Raw genomic sequence first — 26481 nt, forward strand, 5'->3', positions numbered from 1 at the left:
TAACTGCCAGTAATGTAACGTGATGTAAGGTTCAGAGAATAATAAAGTGCTTGTTAAACCTCTCTCTCTCTCTCTCTCTCTCTCTCTCTCTCTCTCTCTCTCTCTCTCTCTCTGGCCACATCCTCTGCTCTGGCCAAAACTGAGCTCTCCTCACTGCTGTTTAAAAATCCTGTTTTTAGTATTTATTCTTTTTGGCCCAGTCGGGTTTATTTATAATATCCACTCCCGGTTCTTCCGTACTTTTCATTCGCAGAATTTGAATTCCAGAATTAAGCTAAACATTGAACAATTGAATCTATACAGAGAGTTATTAGAACTATATGAATTTTTTGAGGATAGTTAGAAATTATGTCTGCATGTGGCTTCATATTCACATAATTTTTATGATATTTCATTTGTTAGCTCTTCCTCCCTCTGTCTCTCTCTTGTTGGTCTCCTCAGCTGAAAGCGTTCTTGAAGGAATGCAAAGTGGCCAATTACTGCAAGCCGATGCGCCAGCTGCTGGAGAAGATACAGGAGAACTGCAGCCACATCACAGGACGAAGGCAGAAAGCTGCGTTTGGCGTGGCTGATGTCACAGCTGTGGTGAGTACAAGAGATTGCGTGTATCATTTTATACCAGGAACATTGAAGTCAACATAAATTCAAAATAAATTAATTTACTTTCTTATTATTATTAAATGTACCTGGTCTTATTATGCAAGATAAAGCTATGAATTAATCTACAACTATCATATATTCCATTAGAAAAATGTAGGCCTTTTATCAGAAATACCATACAGATGAAAAAAAAAAAATATATTAACCATTTATATAAATGTTGAACAATCAGAAACAAGTAAAATCCTAATTGATACAATCAAGTCCTGTCCTACATTATTTTTCACACAATTTTTTTTCTCCACTTTTTCCATCACTGTGGATGAGTGTTTTGTGTCTTAGCCTAAAACTTTGCATACAGATAATTCTACATACATTTTTATATATTATGTATTCATAATATACTATATAATATACAGACTATAATATAATAATTATATAAAAATATTTAATTGATTATAATATAATAATTATATAAAAATATTTAATTGATATGTATAGTTATATTTAACAATAATAAAATTCATAATTTTGATTCAAATAATCATTTTCATATTTAAAACTTTAATCGCTTAATTAATTTTAAGGTGATGTAGTTACATTGTACTTACTCAAATAAGTACTGAGTAACATTAATTAACTACATGCACTTACTATAAAGTTACGGTTAGGGTTTGGTTTAGGGCTGGTTTCTTGTAATTAAGCAGAATTTACTGTTCTTACTATAGTAAGTACATGTAGTAACGTGTAACTACATCACATTAAAAAAAAGTATACATTTGCTTCTGCATTAGTCATTTTTGTACATTTGCTGGGTTGTGACGGTGATGAAATTTTCCCACCGTTGAATCGGCGTTAGGGATGCTCATATTGACCATTTATCCGTTAACCGAAAGTAAACATTTTGACCGATTAATACTATCAGTTAAACGGTTTAACAGTTAAAAAATGTTTGGTTTTTTTTGTAGTTTTTTTTAGTTTTTTAGTTGCTGCATGGTTAAAAAAAATACTACATAGCCTATATTTGTTAACTCAAGTGCCTACAGACATATTTCGTTGAGCAAGCAAAATGAAGCAAGCGAGCGAAAAGAACTACTGTGTGGGACCATTTCGACAGAAAGGGCGACGAAGTTACTTGCCGTATTAAAATACAGCAGTAGTTACAAGTACAATGCAATATCACTTGCGAAGCAAACATCCACAAGCAAATGAAAGTCGCTTCCCGAAGCTGGCCATTCTTGTGAGGCGTTATCTCTGTATTCCCGGGACATCTGTGCCATCAGAGAGGGTGTTTTCTGCCGCGGGTCTAACTCAACAGGCTGCGCTCCAGACTAACCCCACATCATGTAGACATGTTACTTCTTTAAAATTAGGGGTGTAACGGTACACAAAAATCACGGTTCGGTACGTACCTCGGTTTTAAAGTCACGGTTCGGTACGTTTTCGATACAGCAAAAAGTAAGAAATGCCAGAGAAATTTCCTATTTGTTAAAAAAAATATTTTTTAAATAAGTGTGTTTTCCTACATCTTGAAACTTTCAGGTTTATAAATGGGTGTCATCTTTGAAGGATGAACAAATAATGTTTTGGTCATCACATTAAAAATAACATTTAAATATATGAAGAGTTCAGATGCAAAAGCCATTTGAAATTTTCTTCTAGAATGATCATTTTTATCAAGCTTGTATATTTAAGTTCAGTAATTTCACTTAAATGGCAATGATGATTACCTATTAATTGTCATTTGAGTGAAATTACTGAACTTAAATATACAAGCTTCATAAAAATGATCATTCTAGAAGAAAATTTCAAATGGCACAGAGGCTTTTGCATCTGAACTCTTCATATATTTATTTATGTAATATTTGAGTTTTGAAGTGCTGGAAAAAGATGTGTGAAGTACTTGAAAGCATTTCACTATTCCAGCCAAACTGGTTACATTTAGTGTTACTATATTAAATCCATGGTGAATGTTGCTGGTCTGTGGACGTAAAGTATTACTAGATCATTCACGGCACAATATTTCTCCTGGTGTCCACGTCAGCGCTGTTTGATCTAATAGAGATCTACGGTTAATAACGGAGAAATGTGAATGCTTCTCACTAGATCTCGCAGCGATGTTATTACTTCAGTGGCGAATTCAAATGTTTTCTTTACTGGATCTTAGCGCTGTGTTGTAACAGTGTCGCTTGATCGAGATCGGCTCGCGATCCGTGAAGCACATAATGAGTAGCGCAGTTTCGTTCCGCTTTCATTACGCTTGCCATTTGATGTTGCGCAACGTTGTGGTGACGTCGTCCGTTGTCGGCAGGAAAAAGGTCCAAGGAATCGTTCGGTTTGTATGCGTACTGAACCGGAAGCCTCGAACCGAAACGGTTCAATACGAATACATGTACCGTTACACCCCTATTTAAAATAAAAACTAGACAATGTGTGGTTTGAGGTAGGTCTGTTATTTTTATTTGACGAAAAAACTTGGTGGTGGGGGTGGGGGGGGGGGGGAATTTACGTTTTTTCAAAGCTTCAAACGGATTCAGTGATGTCTTTTTGTCATCTTAATTTCTTTAAGTTAAAAAAAATATTTAGTGTAGGCCTATTTTATGTTTTTTATTTATACTATTTTATTCAGTTTTTCTCTGTTGTCACTGTCAAGTGCGTGAAAATTTGATGTGAATCTGGGTTCTGTTGATCTGTTCTGCTGTTTTCACGTTAAAATAAACCCGTGAATTTTTTTTACAAATATATAATAGCTAGGGATGCACCGAATATTCTGCCACCGAAAATTTTCGGCCGAAAATGGCCCAAAAGTGCATTTTCGGTTTTCGGCCGAAAGACTTTTATCACCGAAACAATACGGCCGAAATGTTGTGATGACGCAAACAGAAACCGCGACCTGCACGTGCTTGTCTGAAGCAACGTGTCTGCGGTGTGGACTTATTTCAGTATATCTGAACCCGCGAGGAGAGAGTAGGGGGAGGCTGCAGACCTGGAGCCGGAAGATATACGCCCCTGGCAGTTTTACGCCCCGGCAGTTTTACGACCCTGTTGTTCCTGATGCGTCCAGTAGAGGGATATACTGCGAAATAACATCATTAAATCGCCGCTTAATAAACCGTCCATAGACTTGACAATTTTGTGTTTTTTGTTAATTTAAATATAAACTTTATAGTGTAGATCTGCACGGATTAAATGATCTGTTTAACAAAAAAACAAGGGGGGTAAACGGACATCAAAAGAGATTGAATTAGGGTACACAAATCAATGCAATATTACATTTTGTCAATATAAAAACATGTAAGGTTCTTTACAACAGACTCAATGATATTATTTGTTTTATAAACCTTTGAGTTTAAAGGTTCTGACATTTTCTTAAAGGAAGAAAAAAAAAAGAACTTTATATCAGAGGAGAATATTCTAGAATCAGGATTACTTTGAATGGTTCTGTCTTTATGAAGATGAAACTTGCCCAGAAGACAAAGTAATAATACCGTATAATCAAGTTTAACATCGTTAGAATTAAAATCTGACAAAAATAGATTCTGTCATTTGTATGTTAAATAATCTGCTGAAGTTATTGTTTTTTAGCAATGATGCAACATTTATTATTTATAAACGATTAGCTCGATAGAGCTAGGGTAGGTAGATATCAATTCATTTATATATCAATGGATGGGTCTATAATGTATTTTGACAGGTTTCTGTTCTATCTGGCTTAAACTTAACTAACCACGTGTAGGTTTAGCTTCCCCTATCTTCTCTACTCAATTTAAAATTAATTTTAATTTTAATTTTCTTTTGTTGCCTGTCTTTAGCTTGGCCTCTTCTGGTAAGACTCTGCTTACTCCTTGCATTAAAACATACTCCACATGGTTTATAGAGCAATATTACAGTAGAGAATGGAAATCTGTGAATTTTTTTTTACAGTCTATGGTATGAACACACAAAAGACACATTTATAATAGGTATGTTAATCTCTCTCTCTCTCTCTAAGTAAAGAGTTAAACTGCACACTCACTCAAATACGTTAAAACACATTAAAAACTTTCCCCATATGGTTTGAATGTAGATTCTGGTTTGAGTTGTTTCTTATAAATGAGATGATCCAATTATCTCATTTATATCTTAATATACATTTTTTCTTAAAATAGCTTACTGATCTGGACTCAAAGGTATGTGCACTTAATGTGGGTTTTATCATACTCTGTCTTTACCAAGTTCTCTTTAACTTGGATCTCATAAAGGTGTGTTTGCTTTAGCTATACTTAAGGAAATACACACACACACAAACACACAGGGACAAGGTCAAATTCACCATTGATGTCCTTTTTAACTTTTTTAATGTTTCATTTTTTAATGTTTCATCAGTGAGCAGGAGCAGTTAAAGAAAAAAAACAGTTAAAGAAGAGTGGCAAACCATAGGGGAGTCATCATAATTCATAAATGGTGTTAATAAATATTTTTTTGTGAACAACAATATTGTCTATATCTTCTAAATGGCCCATGGAATTTTAGAAAAGGGATAAATTGGGTTTGTCTTCATAAAATGCTGTGTAGGACACTGTTTTGTAGCTGTATGATGACCAATAGAATAGTACAGCAGATATTTCATCGAGGATCCATATTATTACACGGTACTGCATGTCTAATGGGCTAAATGTAGTTAATATCTAAATGTGACTTTATATAAATTAACAAAAACATATTTCACTCAGTCTCCTGTATATAAAAACCTACGGTGAATTGGCCTATAACTGCAGTAGGTCATAGCATCACCTGTCATAACACATAGTTGATCCAACGAACTATGTGTATTTTTAATTTTTCAATTCACAAAAACAAATAGTCTTCTGTAGGTTGAGTGAAGAGAGTGAAGCCCAACTGAATATCTACAGAAAATTTAATCCGTGGAGATCTACACTGTAACGTTTATATTTAAATTAACAAAAAAACACAAAATTGTCAAGTCTATGGACGGGTTATTAATGTGTAAGCGGCGATTTAATGATGTTATTTCGCAGTATATCCCTCTACTGGACGCATCAGGAACAACAGGGTCCTAAAACTGCCGGGGCGTAAAACTGCCAGGGGCGTATATCTGCTGGCTCCAGGTCTGCAGCCTCCCCATATAGCGAGGAGACGGAAGTCTTGTTTATACTTTCGCCTCAATCACCTGCCTCCGCAGCGCGAGTCTCCACAGACAGCGCGCGCACCTCTCCAAACGGTCGAGGCGTTTATACTTGACGCGCTCGCCGTTGTACTATTCTTTGAAACGACAGGGAGCGACTCAAGTAACTGTCCTGGCTCTAACCATCAGGAATCGGTGAGAAGAAGAAAGATAAACACGTGACAATGTTTATTTTTTAGTATACCACCACCAATACAAAAATAATCATGTAAACCCTGAGATTATTACTTGTGACATTACAAAAAAAATATGTATATGAGAACATGTATGTATACAACTAAATTAACGCTCTCTTGAATATTGTCTAATTTCACTAAACCTATTTCATTAAGTTTCGTGTACATTTGTATTAAACATTGACCTTTGTTCATTAAAAAGGCTTTTTTATGCTATTGTATGCTCATTTTTAAAAATGTAAGCAACTAATTTAGATGTGCAAACTGGGTGCTGGTGTGATGAGAAGTTCGTGCTTGGCTTTGTTTTTATGAGAGAAGAACATTTAATTTTAAAACCTTTCTGCAGGCCAGTAGATTATTATTTAATGTACACATGAGTGGGGTCAAGTTAAACATTTTAGTTTGAATTTGATTTTATACTGTGCATTGTTGCAATGTGCTAAATAAATATTTGCATAATTTGTAATTGATTTATTCTTTGTAAATTTTATATAAATTTTTGCAATGCCTTGATTTTAGTAAAGTTTGTAGACAGTCATAGCCATAAATGCAATGGTACATATAATTGGCATAATTTCTTTCAGTGTTTCGGTTTTCGGCCTTGGTTTCCTCTTTTTCGGTTTTCGGTTTCGGCCAAGAATTTTCATTTCGGTGCATCCCTAATAATAGCTAATATAATCTTATCAGTTAACGGTTAATACTCGGATAACGAGTGGCGGTTGTCGGTCGGGAAAATTAGCATCCCTAATCGGCGTGGGTTGTTTTTCCCTCTTTTGCACCTCGCTTTTAAATCACTAATAAGCAGAGCGAGCGTTTTCAATTAATGAACTGAACTGAAAACGCTCCGCGCCGCTGGACACGCACCGTCATGAATGTCGCTTTTGAATTAGCTGCAATTCGGGGGTGGCAATTGCTTGATTGATGGGTTCATTATTTTTCTTCATGAAAAACACATATAATCCTTTGCAGGTTGCCTGTTAGCATTGGGTTTAAATCCAAAATATTGCTAAATAGGTGCTTTTACATTGTGCTTTGAAACCAAATCTTCCGCCATCATCTTGTCAGTCAGCTCCTCACTCTTGTGATAAATGAAATCTGACTCCTGCTGTTGATCTGTGCTGCGACACTCGTTTGGCTCTCGCTACATTGAGCAGACACGTTCAGTTTTTAAGTGTAGTGTCTGTTCTCTAACTGAACTAAATTATTTTTATTACTATAAAAATGGTGGAGGGTGGGCAAGTGATGTAAGGGATATTTCACCCACAAATTATAATTCTATTATCATTTAGTTGTTCAAAACCTGTATGTTTTTCTTTCTTCTGAACACAGAAGATATTTTTAAGAATGTTGACGTAGCCATTGACTTTCGTAGTATTTTTTTCTATACAATGGAACTCGGTTGCTACCGTCAACTTTTTGGTTACCCAGATTCTTCAAAATATCTTCTGTGTTCATGAAAACATTGGAACAACTGGAGGGTGAATAAACGATGACAGAATTTTCATTTTTGGTTGAACTATCCCTTTAACTACTTTAGCACTCTTTTTTTTTTCATTTTTATCCATGTGTTTTGACAAATTCCTTCAAGCCAATGAAGTTTTTTTTCTCCTTTCTAAGTTTTTTTCCAATTACACGGTGACCGTAACAGCACTTCTAGTCAGACATTTGTGAGCTTTGGGACCAGACATGGCAGTCAGATGTTTATTTTAGTTGTAAAAGCAGACTGTTATCCCTGCAGTTCCTCCTCTTTCCACCCACCTCAAACACCACCCTGCCTTCCGTCCCCTCGCAGGTGACTGCTGGTCACCCACAGTCTTCGTCTGTGTTTGCGTGTTCAGAGCCCTGGGTGTTTACGTGTGAACACATCTGAGCGTGCGTGTTGCTGTGGCCAGTTGAAAACAGCATATGGCGGTTGGCCTGAGGCCTAGTTGACCACACCACCTGCAGGTCAGGAAGTGCAGTCACAGGTCCTCAGACAGACACACACGGCCACCGTGGCACAGAGTACTATTACGACCGTAGCCTGATGCTGGGTCGGTGGCGGATATGAGAGCAGATGAAAGTAATGGAGCGTAAAGCTTTCTAATGCCATTTCTCTCAGCGAGAGACTCTTGAGGACAAGGAGCAGACATTAAGTGCTTTGTTTGTGAGCATCTGGTAACGTCAATTCAGTAGCAGATTGGGGCAGACTTTGTGCTTGCTGTTTAGGATTATTGTAGTTTTGAGAATGTCACTATTTAGTATATATATATATATATATATATATATATATATATATATATATATATATATATATATATATATATATTTTTTTTTTTATTTTTATTTTTTTTATTTTAGCTTTTAGTTAGTTTTCATTGTGCATAAATCATATTTTTTATTTTGAATTAATTTTAGTTTCAGATATTAATGGGCTAGTTGCATATGACCGCCATGGTGTAATTCCGATCTAGCGAGTGTGTGCATAGACACTTCTAGTTTCACCTGACGCCAATGCAGAGAGTTGGAGAATGAGAATGGAGAAAGTCAGGTGAATGACTTATAAGGGTCTAGTGTTGTCACGGTACCAAAATTTCAGTATTCGGTACCAATACCAGTGAAAATCCACGGTTCTCGGTACCAAAAGCTTAATTTAGATAAAATTTACATATATTAAAGTGTATATCACAGTTACAAAGATGGAAACTGTAGTATTAAAAACCCTTTACAATAAGATTATATTTGTTAGATAACATTAGATAAAATTACCTAACAATAAACCATAGTTATATACTGTAGCAATTATTCTCCTTGGGGTTAATTTAAAAATATACTAATACATTTTTAAAATCAAAAGTTTTATCTGTTAACATTATTTAATGCACAATGAATGAAGTGAACAAACATGAACAATCAAGTGTTTGTATTAAATAACATTCACAAACATTAATTAATGTTGTAAAAATATATTGTTCACTCAATGTGTTGATGTTAACACATTAAGTAATGTTAATGAATGGTATCTTATTGTAGTGTTACCAAACTATACAGGAGATAAAACATGTTTTATTTGACTTAACTAGCCTACTTTTATTTAATCCAACACTGCCAAAAATGTCACTCTTGCCTGTCTTCAAAACTTGATAACCCTGTAGCTGATTTCTAATGCGAGGGCTAGAAATCAATTAATTCTTTGCTGATACTTCCTCGTCATCACGGGGAGCGCAGTTTGCACCGCTTTCTCCTTCTCTCCACAAGCGCTCGCTCTCGCGTGTCTCCGCTATGCAACCATAAACAGTGACGCGCCTGGAAAAACAAGCTCACACGTCGCTTCTATTATGAGCGCGCTTCCCGCGCGCCTACATTTGAAATTTGCACGCGCAAAAAACGTGCTATGTGAACGTGTGAACGGCCCTTTATGGCAACGTGACATTAGCCTAATTCAACATATTTCCATATGTGGCTCTTTCCTCCTTTCTAGTCAACAAGTGGATTCAGAGCCAACGCATTAGCAGCGCCGCCGGTCACCATGTCTCAGTGTTTTTATGAAGAGGACGCAACTCTGCACCTTTCGGACAGTGCATCAAGAACCGGATTAACCCGGTACTCGGTACCTAGAAAAGCTGGTACCGTAACCGTTAATTTTTTTTAGTACCGAGTTGGTACCGAAGTACCGAGTTTTTTGACAACACTATAAGGGTCCTATTATGCCTTTTTACGAAGTCTTGATTTTGTTTTTGGGGTGTACTAGAATATGTTTTCATGCTTGGTTGTTCAAAAAACACATTATTTTTCTCATATTTTACATTATTGCAGCACCTCTCTCCCCGGTCTGGCTCGAACACGATGATTTCGATGAAGCCCCTCTTTCCGAAATACGAAATGTGCTGTGATTGGTTAGCTAGCCCTGTGTGTTGTGATTGGCAGTGCTTAGCCTGTTTTCGTGAAATGTCCCACCACTCCATAACTGCGAGTTCTTCTCTAGTGTAAATATTGAGGATGGCGTCAATTTCAAACCAATTCAAGCCTAATTCAGACCCTGACAATGTTAACGAATAAGAGGAGAACGAGATGTGCAGAACCGATTTCATGCACATTCTTTGCAACCACGGATTTCATAGGACATTTCAGAGTGTAATTTTCGTATACATTATAGATACAATAGGCTTGTTTGAGATGCGACTTGCCTCGCCTGAAATGTATGCGAGAGTAGGCGGCTGCAGTGAGGGGAGGAGTGAAAAAAGCGCAGGCAAGCCGGACAGATCTCGCTTCTCGCAGTGGATCAGACACCTGTGAGATCAAAGGTGGATATCGCGGGATTCACGCTCGTGCATGGTGTTGCTAATAAAGTGGATGTAATTTAAGTTTTGTTGCTTTTATATGAAAATATAATGAACAAGACACCCGAAGTACTTATTTAATTCAATTTTAAATAGGCCTACGTGTTTATCAATAATTTTTTCTTTAATACAGACATGTGTTTTTATTAAAAAAATAAAATTACATCACATAGATCGCACTGTCAGAGAGTTTGGGAATATCCACACATAATTTATACACATAAAACATGATGTCAGAGTTTTAAAATCAAACATTTTAAAAGAGAACAATACATCACGGTTGTTTAAACCAATGAGCATTAAGCTGTGCTGTCAGCAAGTCGTTTCCCATCATGCTTTTGATCAGCGCAGTCGGTGGAGAGCAACTGCGCGCGACTGCAGAATCCGACACGTGCGCCCTGCAGTCGCGAGAGTTTTTTGACATACGTCGGCATGACATCAGAGCAAGGCGGACCGCACTCGGACACATTTCTAACCGGCATGCATCTCGCGCTGATCACCGGTGATCGGTTCTGCGCAGATTTTGCTCATCTCAAACAAGCCTAATGTTATCCTCCATTTAATCGTGATATTGGTCGGAAAACTTAGGTAATACAAACAGTAATCGAGCACAAAACCATGGTTAATTTTCAGAAGGAGCGGTGAACAGTCTTACAAAAGCGAGAGCTTACAAAAGCTACAGAAAACAAGCTGTTCTCCATAAAATGTGCAGCGCACAGATACACATTTGGGTTATAATGTTCAGGAACAGTGTTTAAAATAAGTTTTAAGCACTCTTAAGTTCGTCAGCCTTAGGAAGTTCAAACAAATGAGTTTTGGAAACAGGGTGGGATTTGTGTAAAAACAAGGTAAGACATTATACAAACCCATCAGTTATCTACGCATCCACACCCATCAAGAAATATTTTGTGTCTCAAAAATATTAATATAACATGCACTTTTTGCGTGGCATAAGTAAAAAACTGTTTAACTGACATAAGTAAAAAAAAATAAAAAATCTAAATCTTAAAACGATTATACCCATACACTGGAAACCTGTAGCCTACCTGGATCAGAAATATGTTTTGTGCTTCCCTGAGAACAGACTACTCAAATAAAAGCTTACAACAGGAATAGCCTTGATTAGAGAGTTGTTTGCATAACATATCCTGTAAACCTTCACACGTTTGCCCTGTGAAACTTAACTGTTTAACTAAAGTTAACACAAACCGTTTTCAATATAGCTAAGTAAAAATAAGAGTTCGACAATAAAGAAAATAAAAATAGACACCAGACAGACAATGATTTATGCAACAGATGCTCTTTCTTTACTCATCTCACAAAAAATAATGTAATTAATAGAAGTGCACAGCTGAAATACAAACACTGAACATTGTATGCAAACCTATAATAATTCAATTACATATTAAATAATAAACAGATCTTGATTAGGGTAGAGTGTTGTTCCCCCCAGAAAGAGAAGTCAGTTTTGAGCCATTTAGTCCCACAGCAGTCAGAACAAAATCAGGGCATGTATATTATACACTTGAGGGTTTTGTATGAATGCAATCCCTGTGGATTTTCACTAACCACTGAGCCTGAACTGTGGAATCAACAGGAGAAAGAATGAAAGTTAATCTCAGTGTATCTTGATGAGGTAATCTATAAGAATATAAGAATCTGATAGACAGACAACCATCGGTAACACTTTACTTGAAGGGGTGTGCATAAGACTGACATGACACCTTCGTAATCATGACGGAGGAGGGTTTATGCATTTAATTATGACATTTTTAATGCACATATGACATTGTTTGAGATGTCTTTGACAACTTGACATAAATCAATACATCATAACCTGTCAGTGTCTTTGTCATGACAACTTGACATTACTAAGACAACACAACCTGTCATAAATATGTCATACACATGACATAGCAGATTAAATATCAAACTTAAGAAACCACTTAGCTTTATGGTTAGCATTACATTAAACTATCAGGTGGTTGGTTTTGACATTGGCTGTCATGAGGCCATTATAACAATTCAATTTGTACCACTGTAGTTGAGGTCAAGAATAATATTTATGACAGTTATAATGGCCTCATGACAGCCAATGTCAAAACCAACCACATGACATTTTATTGCTAACCCATAAAGCTAAGTGGTTTCTTAAGTTTGATAATTAATCTGCTATGTCATGTTTATGACATATTTATCACAATTTATGATGTAATGGTTTGTCAAGTTGTCATAACAAAGACATCTCAAACAATGTCATATTTGCATTAAAAATGTCATAATTGAGCGAATGACACCTAATGACAGTTTTCATAAACATGCATAAAACCTCCTTCATATGGGTGTACATAAGACTGACATGACACTTTCATAATCATGACATGACACATGTCATGATTATGAAAGTGTCACGTCAGTCTTATGTACACCCCTTCAAGTACAGTGTTACCCAACCATCTTCTCTTTATTAAACAATGTTTTATTATTATTATACCTAACCAAGTTTAATTTATAAGTTTCTCTTTACAGTAAATGCGAACGTTGCTAAGACCAGAAGACAATGAGCGGAAGTAAATGTGCGCACACTCGCATCGCCGAAGCTCACAGGCACCATCTTGTGCACCTAGCCCTTGCACCTAAATTATTTTATAATTTAGTAGTAATTCTCTAAACATGTAATTCAAATTTAATAAATAATATGCATGAATTTGATTAACGTATATCATTGTAATCCATTTCAGTCACTAAACATCGCATACAGAAAATGAACTATTTTGTTTGTTATATATATGTCAATCAGATGCCCCCCTTTCTGTTTGATTTTGCATCTTTTTTTGGCACAATAAACTAGATCAGACCATCTGACATTGATTGGAATTAAAAATATAAATTAAATTGCCAGTATAAAATTAATTTTCTTTGTAATTCTATTTAGGTTTTCTCCATATTGTAGTGCACTTTTTTTCCTTTTTCTTTTATTATTGTTTTTTGTCTTCATAACCGTTTCAGTTAACAATAAAAACCCTGGTGCTGACTGGGATGATAATGACCAAGTTGGTGGGGAGAAAAAAAATGAGGGGACTGCAGGGGTGAAGGTTGTGAGAGAAGGTGAGAAGTTGCTTCCTCTCTGGGGCAAGATCTCTGCTCCATTCATCTCCATCTCCGCTCTCATTTGTCACCCCTGCCGATGCACAGCCCGTTCATCTCTCCTCCCCGCCCCTTGCTGTCTCTGGAACGACTCATGCTTCTGATAAATATTTAAGGGCATTTAAGACTGAAATGAAGGAGGGGTGGTGGACGGGTCTTTCTCTCCTCTGTGTAATGTTGAGCTGTAGGGCAGAGTATGCAGACAGCATGGCACCACGCCGGGGTCCGTCTGTCGCCGGGCTCTGGCCAGCAGGAAAGATGTCCTTTAATAACGAGGGTGGCATGGCAAACTTCTCACCCGGCACTGCCGCCAGCACAGCTGCATAAAGCCGCTTGCCCCACGGATCAGTCCAACAAACAAATATCTGTCTCTGTGGGTCGTGCCAGTGCCTTCAACAGCTCTAATACTACCACACTATGACACACTTCACACAGAGGTTAAATATCTACCTACCTATATTATACCAATATACTACCTACCCACCTACCTAATGTTATGTTAGTATTATTTATATTCCATTATTTATTTATATACTGCTATTAGTTTTTTATTAATATTTTGAATTAGCTTTCATTTTTATATTTATATTTTTAGTTTTAATTTAGTTTTTAGTGATTTTCTAATGTGCTTTTGTCTTTTTTTGTATAATTTATTTCTAAATAGTTATAATTTATATCTATTTCCATTTCCATTTTTTTTCATCTGTCATGATGCATACTAAGATTTACATTTTTATTTTACTAGTACATAAGTTAATATTGAGCAACATAGACACTATATGCCCAGCTATTTTATTTATTATTATTATTATTATGCTTGTATGACATATCAACACTATTAAACTTGAAATTCTGTGTCACCCACTTGAATGGCAAGGTTTAGTGCATTCTAACCATTGCAATGGCTAAAACAATGCATCATGATTTCTTGCGGTTCATTTTAGCCTCAGTACCGTGGTGCGCCAAGTGATCGCATCAGGATTTCTTTCCAGAATGTGCACAGCAGTTATTGAACAGATGCTTCAAAGGATGAAGCCCCCAGTTTGCCAGAGAGCTTAGCCTCACTGGTCATGTACACATCTGTTAGCTTTGTTAGGGTCTGTTGTATCTGTTGTATTATAGCTTTGATCATTTTCACTATTCTACAAACTGCTGCAAATTGTTATAAATAAATTTAGCTAACTGTAGACTGTAGTTGACCTCCAAATCCAATAGACCGTAATAAATCTCAACTTATCTCATTTTACCTGATCAATATCATCCACAAAGACTGGCGGAGATTCACTCTCTTATACCCCCGCTCCTTTATCCTTCTGCGAGCCACCTATTTTTACTTTTTGAGAGCGTGGTCCACTTCAGTTTTTGAAAATTGCTACGATTGGCTTAATTCTTTATTAATATTACTTTAGGGTGAAGTGATAGTCTACAAACTTTACATTTTCTTAGATGATACAGGCCTGCTCTGTTTTTTAGGGGGTTATTGATCCACCATAACAGAAGAGGCCTGTGTGTACTCGTCATGTCTTAGAATTGTAGTCTTTGAGTAACTTTATGGCTTTATTTTGTTTTGAATGTTTATTCAGATCCCTTTTGTCTAGCTCTCCTATGGGTGAACATGCAATAACATTTGTTGTGTGTTTTTATTTTGGTGTGTTTACAGGCAGCCTGGGAGAAGCAAGTAGCAGAGGAAGGCACTCCCATCACTAAATATTACAGCCAGTGGAAGAAACTTCGTGAAAAGGAGATTCAGCTGGAGATCTCTGGGAAAGAAAGGGTAAAAATGCCAAATCCACAGAAACTATTACCATTAGACCAAAATAATCCAAACCACTATGGCGTTATTCCCCTGTCAAATGTCGAGAGCGCATTATTGTTGCGCGAAAGTACATTAATATAATGCGCGAGCGTGAATCTCTCTGCTCGCGCGCGGAATATGATATGCCGAACGTGAATCTCTCTGCTCGCGCGCGGAATATGATATGCCGAGCGCGAATCTCTCTGCGCTCTCAGATACACTTCTCTTGTAAGAATTCTCTCTCTGGGCTGAGTGGGCTCGCTGCCTCGCTCAGAGAATATGCCTGCACTTAAAACGTGTTCAGTGCAATCGCGAATCGCTCCTCTTCCCCAGCTAACAATTTTAGGTTATAAGAACGTTTTCATAACGTTCCCATTAAGTTATAAAAACGTTATTTCTGAATGTTCTAGGGAATTTCAAAAAGTCCAGTTTTTTAGACGTTGTATTAACGTTATTTCTTGGTTATAAGAATGTTCAATTCTCCCGTTATGTAAACGTTGTATTAATGTTATTTCCTGGTTATAATAACGTTAGAACGTTCAATTCTCCCTTTATATAAACGTTGTATTAACGTTCTTGCTTGGTTATAAGAACGTTATTCAAACGTTCAATTCTCCCATTATATAAACGTTCTCTTAATGTTTTTCTAAGATAATGAAAAATGTTTCATTCAATAAAAAAACATTAAGAAATGTTTTAATAATTATTAAAACCTTTCTTAATGTTTTTTATATAACAAGGTAGCCTATATAATAGGCCTAGCCTATATGAAGAACCTAAAACAAGAACTTTCAGATTTTAAAATTAAGACAAAAAATTTAAAAAAGACCCATGAATCATGTCTATAATATGTGTAATGTAGTCCACTGAAGTCGAGTTGAATTGAACCCAAGTAGGCCTATAGTTTATTCCAATAAACCGATTTGGGTTGAAGTGACCATATGAAATTAACATGAACATAAACTTGGACTAAACATAGAATCACCAACAATGGTACAGGGAACAAAGCTAGACAAGAGACAATGGGAACACAAGGACAAGGATTATGACCAAAAACAACCAATGACATTCACAAGTTAAAGTTCATTTAATTTATATAGCTCATTTTTACAACAGCCACTGGCTGGCCAAAGTGCTTTACAAAACAGCAGAAAAAAAGGGAAGAAAAAAAACCCTACATAACATATGGAATAGCAATTTCTGATTGGTTGTTGCCGTTTTGACAGCGTTTATGCCAAGAGCAAAGAGAAAGAAATCGAAGAGAAGAGTAATTAGCCATGCGCGAACGCACGGGACACAGTCTAAGCACATACACGCTTACTTTAAGCGAAGAGGAGAGATTCGCGATTGCACTCAACACGTTTTAAGTGCAGGCATATTCTCTGAGCGAGCCCAGAGAAAATTCTTACAAGAGCAGCGTGTATCTGAGAGCGCGTGCCCAGTTCCCGCGCGCGAGCAGAGAGATTCGCGCTCGGAAACATTATTCCGCGCGTGAGCATTGAGATTCACGCTCGCGCATTATATTAATGTACGTTCGCGCTACAATAATGCGCTCTCGATATTTGACAGGGAAATAACGCCATAAACCACACCTTTCAGCGTAAACTGGATTTAGACAGATTGGGCTGTACACTCATCTTTCACCAGTAGGAGCCACAGTACAATGCTTTAGTTTGATCCTCAGAAAGAATCAAATCATTTTGATTATATATATATATCAAGATGGCTGTTTATCCCAGTGCTATTTTAATGCTAGTCTTAAATTTAAACACACAGTTGTGATCATCTTTGTGAAAACTGTAGTGCTGGTTCTGTGAAAGCACCTACTGTGTGTGTTCTTGTATGTGTGTGGAGCTGGAGCATGTCCATAGGGAGATAATGGAGATGACACCAGGCGGAGTGTTGGCGTCTAGGAAGCGGCAGATTGGCGGAGGAGGCGGCAGGGCTAGTGCTACAGGAAGAGTATTATAGCGCTCAGGGCTGCGTCCCAGGCTTTGATCCACAGAGTCCCCACGCTCAGATCTGATTACCTCTCCCTCCTGCCTCTACTGCCTCTGCCACTTCCTCCATCAATACACACACACACACACTTATATCCTATTATGTTTTTAGGAGAGAATATACATTTATTACCGTTTTGTTTAAAAATTACATTTTTCTCACTACTATTATATTATATTATAATTATATACATTTAAATCCTTTGTATTAGTAAGATATCTATAGATAAAAGAAGTTACATTTTGTGTTGCTCATTTTGTGACATCTGATGTTAATGAGATGGAAGGAAACTTGCAGAATAGCTCATTGCACAACTAGAAGAAGAAAAAAACAACACTTCCACTGTTTTGTTTTTGTTTTGTTTTACATAAACAATTGTAGATGTCTCAACCAGATTTGATCTTAAACTAAATGTCAAACAAAACCCCCAAAAAACAGAAGCATTATGTTCTCATTAACGTCATATCTGCAGCTTTTGTTCACGTTTTTGCCAGTTTTGATTAATGATGGTATTTAAAGATATTTTTTTGTCTTTCTCATCGCTTTTTAATTTAGATGGAGGATTTGAATCTCCCTGAAATCAAGCGCAAGAAGGCTGATGAGAAAAAGGCTGACAAAAAGGAGTTCAAGGGTCTCTTTGATTCAGATTGTGACGATGATGACGGCGACCTGTTCAAATCTAAAGGTAAGTCTTCATGTTAATATACTACTCTGTTCCCACATTGCAACTAATGTATATACCTTACTAACATGTGCAATGGGAAAGATTTTTATTTTCCTGTAATGCAAGGGGCGAAATTGTCAATCACACATTGGGGGGGACAGCTGTGGAACTTTTTGTGTTGGCGCATGCACACATTTTTTTAATCAAAATAAAATAAAAGTCAGAGTCCGAATGTTTGTAATTGTATAACACAACAAGGAATTTTATTACATCTGATCGTCAAACCAACGTATAGCCTACTCACAATGATTACAGCATCGGCATCAATTACAGGCCTGAATTGACAACAAAGCCGTCAGTGATCTCTCTCTCTTATATTCTTCTATAAACATATAGTGACTATAAACATTTTGATTAAATTGCTGTTACAGGATAACAGGATATTTACCATTCATAGATAGCCTATGTGCCAAATGTCTGTCAATTTCCGCGCTCCTCCTAACTCTTCTTCTGTTTGGTTTTTCCTAACTCACTGACGATGCACGAGCTACTAAAGGGATAGGAAAACATGACATGGATTTCAGGAGAAATAGGTTTTGCCAAAAGTATAGTGTAAGGCAAGTCGAATGGATTTGGGAAATGGACCGGCCGGGATTTTATATTTTCGGAGCTGGGAAGAAAGACGTAGGCTATTTGCAATCACATCGATATGGCCCTGCCCGCATAATCATACAAGCCGCGTTTCCATTACCCTTCAAATTGCGCAAATTGAAATTGCGTAATGAAAATGCGCACAATGGAAACACGTCCATTTCGCAAAAACTCCCGTTTATCCCAATAAAGTTTTTACGCTCGCATGAGGAGGTTTTTCAGGCAATTTGAAAAAGGAATATTTTGCAAAACTGCAATGAAAACGGGTTTTGCGCATTTACAGTCACCTGACTTAGAATACGCGGTGTGTTTTGGGTCCGTGTCCGCAAATTATAATAATAATTATCATCATTATTATAACATTTATTATATGTAGAAGACGCTTTTATCCAAAAAAGGAACAAAGCAATTCGTCACATTTCATTCATAATACAGGTTGGACAATAATAGGGCTAAGATTATCACAAATAAACACAAGATTTTGACGCATATCCAAGTGTGTGTGCGGACTGGGTGTGGAGCGCGCACTGGATGGCACGGTGGCGCGGGCGCGAACACTTGCATTTTCCTATCAACAGTCGAAACAACTTAAAATACTCTATCATTTCTGGTCATACAGAATATAATAATACATTATTCGCAACTACTTTTATTTGCGTAATCTCACAATAACAAGAAAACGATGTGCTTTTGTAAAATAAAATAAAACAATCAGGCGCGCTTCATGGTCTCCGTGAACTGAAGCGCGAGAACTGATATATAGCCTTTGTAGACTGAAGCTTTAAATGTCCACTTTAAAAGGAACAAATTTGAATCGAAAGCTAATACCTTCTGATTATGTAATCCGTATGAAAGGTGCATTTCTCTCTAAAGGTGCATCCGGAGATGGAGATATGTTTTTAGCCGACACTGATTTAGGAAAACAATAGTTTTATAATAAACAATTAAAATGCCTCGTTATTTTTTCAGACACATTTATTATAGCCTAACTCACCTATACATCCCCTTTCTGTAGGCTGTGGTTATGGCTCTTCTCATTCAGCACTGCGGGAAAAATATAATTTACAGGTTCTAATTTGGCCTTAGAAAACCAGTAAAATCTACATTTTTTTTCTCCATATTAATTTGTGAATATTTTAAATGTTTAACCTGTTAACTGTCACCCCCCTTTTTTTGAATATACATGAAAATGCACATTTCGAACTTAAATGGCTGTAATTCAAGAATGCTTTGGAATATAGACGTAAGATTGGTCTTGTTTTAAAGAAGACATTTGGCAGATTTTTGTAGAAGTGAAATAAATTAAGAAAGTGAAACAGAAAAAAAGTTATAGAAGTTTGAGTTTATGGAAATGTACAATGTAAAAAAATGTATTATTCATATTTTATATAAAATATATATTTTCAAAACCTGGGCTACTCTAAAACTGCAGAAAAATCAAAGCCAAAAATCTGAACAAGTTGTGTTTCAAATTTTAGGTTGATATCTCAAAAAATGAGCTTTCAGTGAGATTTTGTTTGGGCGCAGTACCAAACTTTTTCACTAGGTCACAACCAGACTCCATTACTGCCCATATAAGGGCGCCTTCATTTCCATATGTGTTTTGAGTGATATGAACCATTATTTCCACAATTTTCATACAATTTATGAAGTAGACATCCTATTCAGAAGTAGTATGGGAAGTTTGGCAGATTTTGATATGAATTCAACCTCTAAGAAACACATACAAAGAACACGCATGTGCGTCATAGCTCGCTGCCACATCACAAATGGCGAATTTATTATTTTTTTCTTTACATTTCAAACATTTTCAGACCTTTTTAAAAAAAAAAAAATTGAATGGATGCTATCTTTTGAACTCTTGGCATGAAAACAAACTGAGGTTTCTACCATTTTTTCATGATTTTTCATGTTCATTGCTATTTCAAAATAAAGGTCTGAACACGCCTTAGGAGTACGAACATATTCTTGTTACAAATTGATAAATTATGGCTCCTCTGTAATTTATTTTGAAAATCAGTCACCAAATATGGAAACTAGAGATTGTAAGCTTTCAAATGATATATAGTTTGTCAATATTACTTAAGGTTTTTACTAAGATATTATTGTTTTAAAAATATAATGTCAAACGTCCCACCTGTGGGACGGTGACAGTAAAGGGGCAAAAAGTCATAAACAAATATCTGAAAATTCGTCTATCTATCTCTCTCTCTCTCTCTCTCTCTCTCTCTCTCTCTCTCTCTCTCTCTCTCTCTCTCTCTCTCTCTCTCTCTCTCTCTCTCATATATATATATATATATATATATATATATAATTTATTTTTTTATTTTTTTGTGCAGCATTTGGTGTAGGCCTACAGGTCAAACTAAAATGTTGGGGTTCACCTTTGCGTTTTAAAAATACAACAACCGTTCATTTTTCGTTTTGCAATTACGGGTTAAATAAGAAACATGAATGCAAGTACACTGACCGTTTGGACATAATACGAGACAGAGTTCTTTATTGAATTCATAAAAGAAACAATAATTACAGGAATATTCTACTGGACTCTAAGCCCACTGATCTATAATGACATTAATAAAGTCATTCTATATTGATCAGTGTCTAAACCTCAAAGAAATGCCAAAATCAAGACATCGGAGCAGAAATGAGGGAGAAACACCCAGGAACTCCGTGTCTTTCCCTGCCATTAACGCTTGGATAACACGACACGTCTCCTTCCATTAATAATAATAATGTCTATGCGGTGGCTGTGATATAGGCTATAAACCTACCAACGTCCGTTGCCATGATTTTTGGAATGACTTATCGCGAGAGGAAAAAAAGACGTTTTAGTCGCATAACATCGGTTAATGGAACGCCGTCATTTCGCAATAGTTTTTTATCGACATTTAGAAAATATCGCAAAAGTTTTGCGCAAATCTGTATTGGAAACGCGCCCCAAATATGATCAAATATTGGGGGGGACAAATTGCCCTTCGTTGAATATTGGGGGGGACGTGTCCCCCTGTCCCCCCATAGAATTACGCCTATGCTGTAATGCCTTTCTTTGTCACTGGGAGGCTGTTGTCCATTGCACTGCGCTGTCAGAAGATTCTGTTATCAGAGATGAGTAATACAAAATGTATTACATTTAGTAGTAGTAAATTAGTAGTAAAGGAGTCAATTTTACCCAACAGATCTATTGAACTTTATTTGAACTCTGATTAAATATTCTTCTCAACCCATTATACTTCTCTATAGCAGCATTTCTGCATGAAACGGGATGTTTAGCAAGAAAAAATCTAGGATGGGTCTTGATTTTCATTATGAATTGTGGTCTCTATATGAGAGGATTAGAGGGGAAGCTGTCAGCTGAAGGGGAAAGTTGTTTTAGAGGTGGAGCAAGCTATAACAATTTGTATAACAAAATATTGTAAAGATAAATATTTTTTCTATATTTTAATATGTGCAGATGAATCATACAAAAAAAGATAAGGAATGTATTAAGAAATCAAACTCTATTTTGATTTCATTTTGGCTTTGAAAAGGTGATTATTAATCTTTACAGTTGATATCGAATATTCATAAACATTTCCGGTAGGAAACGAAACTGTATTATATGCATAATAATTTAAATACAATTTATAATAATATAATTTATTATTAAAAAAAAAAAATATATATATATATATCCATCTGTTCTATTTCAGTTGTATGAGCCCAGTATCTCTCTCTCTCTCTCTCTCTCTCTCTCTCTCTCTCTCTCTCTCTCTCTCTCTCTCTCTCTCTCTCTCTCTCTCTCTCTCTCTCTCTCTCTCTCTCTCTCTCTCTCTCTCTCTCTCTCTCTCTCTCTCTCTCTCTCTCTCTCTCTCTCTCTTTCTTTCTTTCTTTCTTTCTCTCTCTCTCTCTCTCTCTCTCTCTCTCTCTCTCTCTGTGTGTGTGTGTGAATGGATCTCAGTGGAGGGCAGGTCAGCTGTCAGGCGTGCACTTGCCTCTCCTCTTTAACTCTATATCTGGAGTTGTGTGCTGGGTCATGTGTCGGACACATGCCACACTCTCCCACTCCTCCCGCCCATGAGCCGACAGCCGCAGAAAAAGTCCCATGTAGGTGGGAGGCAAGAGGAAGTTTTTTTTTTATACATCTGGTGCTCATTGTGTGGAGTCCTTACAAATCTCTCTCTCTCATTCTGTCGGTCTCTCACTCTCTTACTCTGTTCTCTCTTACAGGAAGCTTTTTTTTGCATACTTGGATCCCAGTGGGGGTTTGTAATTCAAAACATTCGCTTGGAAAGATGTTAGTGGCCGCTCCTTCACCACACGGCTTAACCGGCCCCATGCCTCCAGCGCTTAGACTCAGAGAACAGAGTCACATGACCTCTAATATATTAATTTGTGGTCTCGGTTGCATATTGTCAAACAAAAAGCCCTTTTTTGTTGTTCTGTTCTACTCTTTTACCAAACCAACAAATATACTTCACTTTTTCACACTTTTGATTAAGACATTTTCCCTTCTGCAGTTTGTTTTATGGCAGTCACATGGCAGAGTTTCAGTGTAAGTGGCTGTGGCTGTAGAAGTAGAAGAGGGCTGGAAAAGACAAGAGTGGAGGTGGAAGGAAGAAGAGACTATTTATAATGTAACTTTTTTTTTATTTGTATGGCATACCAATATTTACGTGTCCATACCCCGGATGCTAGGCTAATACAACTTCTGACTATGAGTTGAAGACGGGACTGGTTTTGCTGGGACTGGTTTTGCTGGAACTTGTTTTGAAGCAGGTTACCTTAGCATCAATCCGTTGCTGATGGATAGTATAATACAAATATAAATAAAAATATACTGACAGTTAGCTTAATGTGTACAATATTTACTTTAAAACATGAAAACAGAATGTCCATTATAATTTAGGTGGGTTTTTTGTTGTAATATTATCCCCATTAGTAATATTTTGATATCCTGCAGGGTAGTTTTATAAACCCCCATGCACATTTAATTTCATTTATTTAATAAAAATAATTCTAGAGATTTTTATGAATCATGCATGTTTTAAAGAAAGTACACACATTAAATTGATCAAAGGTAACAGTAATTGCATTTATTTTAAACTGTTCTTTTGACTTTTTTTAATAATTTCCACAAATATATTAAGCAGTACAACTGTTTTCAACACAAGAAATGTTTCACCAATCAGCAGACACTGAGGACTGGATTAATGATGCTGAAAATTTAGATTTACCATCACAAGAATAAATTACATTTTTAAATATATTACAATGGTTATTTAAAATTGTAATAATATGAATTCATATTAATAATTAATTCATCCACCACAGTTGAAAAGAGAAACCATTTTCAAACAGTTCATAAGAACTTTTTTCTTTCTGTAAATGCACGCTTGTAATGGTTCTCTTCTCTAAACTCTCTTTTTGGTTTTTGTTTGTCTATGAAGTTTTGATGTGCTTCACCACCTGCCAGGTTTCTCTACTTTTACCCTATTAATGTTCTTAAGTTGTGTTAGTTTGTCGTTTTGATGTCGCTGCAGTGTGCCAGGCCATTTAATGCTGTCGACTTTCTCAAAGACTTGGCTCGAGGTTCTTCCATCTCAATGTGTGTTTGCTCATTTTGTAAACACCCTGATCTTCAGTGTTCCTGTGTCGAGGCTGTTTTCAGTGCTGAGAGCAACATGTAGATTGTGTCTTTGATTTGTTTCCCCCTCCTACATCATCACTGTATTGATCAGCCCCACAGGCAGTCTTTAAAGTCTTTGCCTCGTGCTCCTGGTGGACTTTCTGCACCCTCTCTGAACTCTACGGTCAGCCGTCCACCGGTTATATTAAGATGCATGAGCCCGCTCTCAGCAGCGAGGTGCGCGCATGGTGTTGAGCTCGGCTCCCCCTCTGGCTGGCTCCAGTGTGTTCTGGGTAATTAGGGTGGAGGGTGTCTATACTGCCATTCACCTCCCAGGCAGCATCGTATCAAATCCCACTTCAAAGCTCAGGGATTTCAACCTTGCGTCTTCAGAGAGCACGAGACACTCCCACACACACCTCTGGATTAGCTAGGCTAAATTGCCGTCAGAAGCTAGCCTTTCTTTTTGCCATGTAAATGGTAACTTGTGCGTGAGCAGCATGGGTAGGTCAGTGGTGTAGTCTTGTCTCTAGATGAATGCTTCGTTGAGTGTTTAATGGGAATCCACATGTGCAGAAGTTTCTTGAAAATGTTAAATATTGTTATATTATAACATGTAGTATTCACTAGCAGAGCAAAAAGTGAAAGGGATTTCTGAAGTCAGTCAAAAAAAAAAAGATTTTAGAGGCAGACCAAGTCATTATACTTTGATTAGTGATGCACCAAATTATTATCATTATTATTTTTTATTTCATTTTTTACAGAAACACCGAAACTGAAGTTAGTTTAAATGTAACCGCGAACCAAAACTGAAAATAACATTTATTTTCTGAATTAATCAAATAAAAAATGTATTAAATGTCTACATGTACATGTATGCATATGTTTAGCATTCTATATGTTAAACAATTATTTATATATGTTAACTCTATATATATATATATATATATATATATATATATATACACTCACTGGCCACTTTATTAGGTACCCCATGCTAGTAACGGGTTGGACCCCCTTTTGCCTTCAGAACTGCCTCAATTCTTCGTGGCATAGATTCAACAAGGTGCTGGAAGCATTCCTCAGGGAGTTTGGTCCATATTGACATGATGGCATCACACAGTTGCCGCAGATTTGTCGGCTGCACATCCATGATGCGAATCTCCCGTTCCACCACATCCCAAAGATGCTCTATTGGGTTGAGATCTGGTGACTGTGGAGGCCATTTTAGTACAGTGAACTCATTGTCATGTTCAAGAAACCAATTTGAAATGATTAGAGCTTTGTGACATGGTGGAAGTAGCCATCAGAGGATGGGTACATGGTGGCCATAAAGGGATGGACATGGTCAGAAACAATGCTCAGGTAGGCCGTGGCATTTAAACGATGCCCAATTGGCACTAAGGGGGCCTAAAGTGTGCCAGGAAAACATCCCCCACACCATTACACCACCACCACCAGCCTGCACAGTGGTAACAAGGCATGATGGTTCCATGTTCTCATTCTGTTTACGCCAAATTCTGACTCTAACATCTGAATGTCTCAACAGAAATCGAGACTCATCAGACCAGGCAACATTTTTCCAGTCTTCAACTGTTCAATTTTGGTGAGCTCTTGCAAATTGTAGCCTCTTTTTCCTATTTGTAGTGGAGATGAGTGGTACCCGGTGGAGTCTTCTGCTGTTGTAACCCATCCGCCTCAAGGTTGTGCGTGTTGTGGCTTCACAAATGCTTTGCTGCATACCTCGGTTGTAACGAGTGGTTATTTCAGTCACTGTTGCCCTTCTATCAGCTCGAACCAGTCTGGCCATTCTCCTCTGACCTCTGGCATCAACAAGGCATTTCCGCCCACAGAACTGCCGCTCACTGGATGTTTTTTCTTTTTCGGACCATTCTCTGTAAACCCTAGAGATGGTTGTGCGTGAAAATCCCAGTAGATTAGCAGTTTCTGAAATACTCAGACCAGCCCTTCTGGCACCAACAATCATGCCACGTTCAAAGTCACTCAAATCACCTTTCTTCCCCATACTGATGCTCGGTTTGAACTGCAGGAGATTGTCTTGACCATGTCTACATGCCTAAATGCACTGAGTTGCCGCCATGTGATTGGCTGCTTAGAAATTAAGTGTTAACGAGCAGTTGGACAGGTGTACCTAATAAAGTGGCCGGTGAGTGTATATATATATATATATATATTAGTGCTGGGCAACGATTAAAAATTTTAATCGCATTGTTACGCGCAAGAGTGAATAATGAATTCTAAAGTAGTGTATTGAGCACTTTTGATTTAAATGTACTGCTATATACACAAAAGTGCAATAACATGTGGTTTGCCA

At 37.0% G+C, this 26481-nt stretch overlaps 1 protein-coding gene across 1 annotated transcript in view; it reads left to right on the forward strand.

Annotated features, from left to right (window-relative positions):
* Positions 1-26481, forward strand: part of noc2l (NOC2-like nucleolar associated transcriptional repressor) — a 53481-nt gene that overhangs the window by 20705 nt on the left and 6295 nt on the right. The window contains exons 15-17 of the mRNA XM_056268066.1: positions 442-585; positions 15088-15201; positions 17779-17908. Of these exons, the coding sequence (XP_056124041.1) occupies positions 442-585; positions 15088-15201; positions 17779-17908 (388 nt within the window). The remainder of the gene's footprint in view (positions 1-441; positions 586-15087; positions 15202-17778; positions 17909-26481) is intronic.

Source organism: Rhinichthys klamathensis, unplaced genomic scaffold (genome assembly GCF_029890125.1).
Source record: "Rhinichthys klamathensis goyatoka isolate OS25496 unplaced genomic scaffold, OSU_Roscu_1.1 h1tg000269l_1, whole genome shotgun sequence".
In the NCBI taxonomy this organism is placed as follows: domain Eukaryota; kingdom Metazoa; phylum Chordata; class Actinopteri; order Cypriniformes; family Leuciscidae; genus Rhinichthys; species Rhinichthys klamathensis.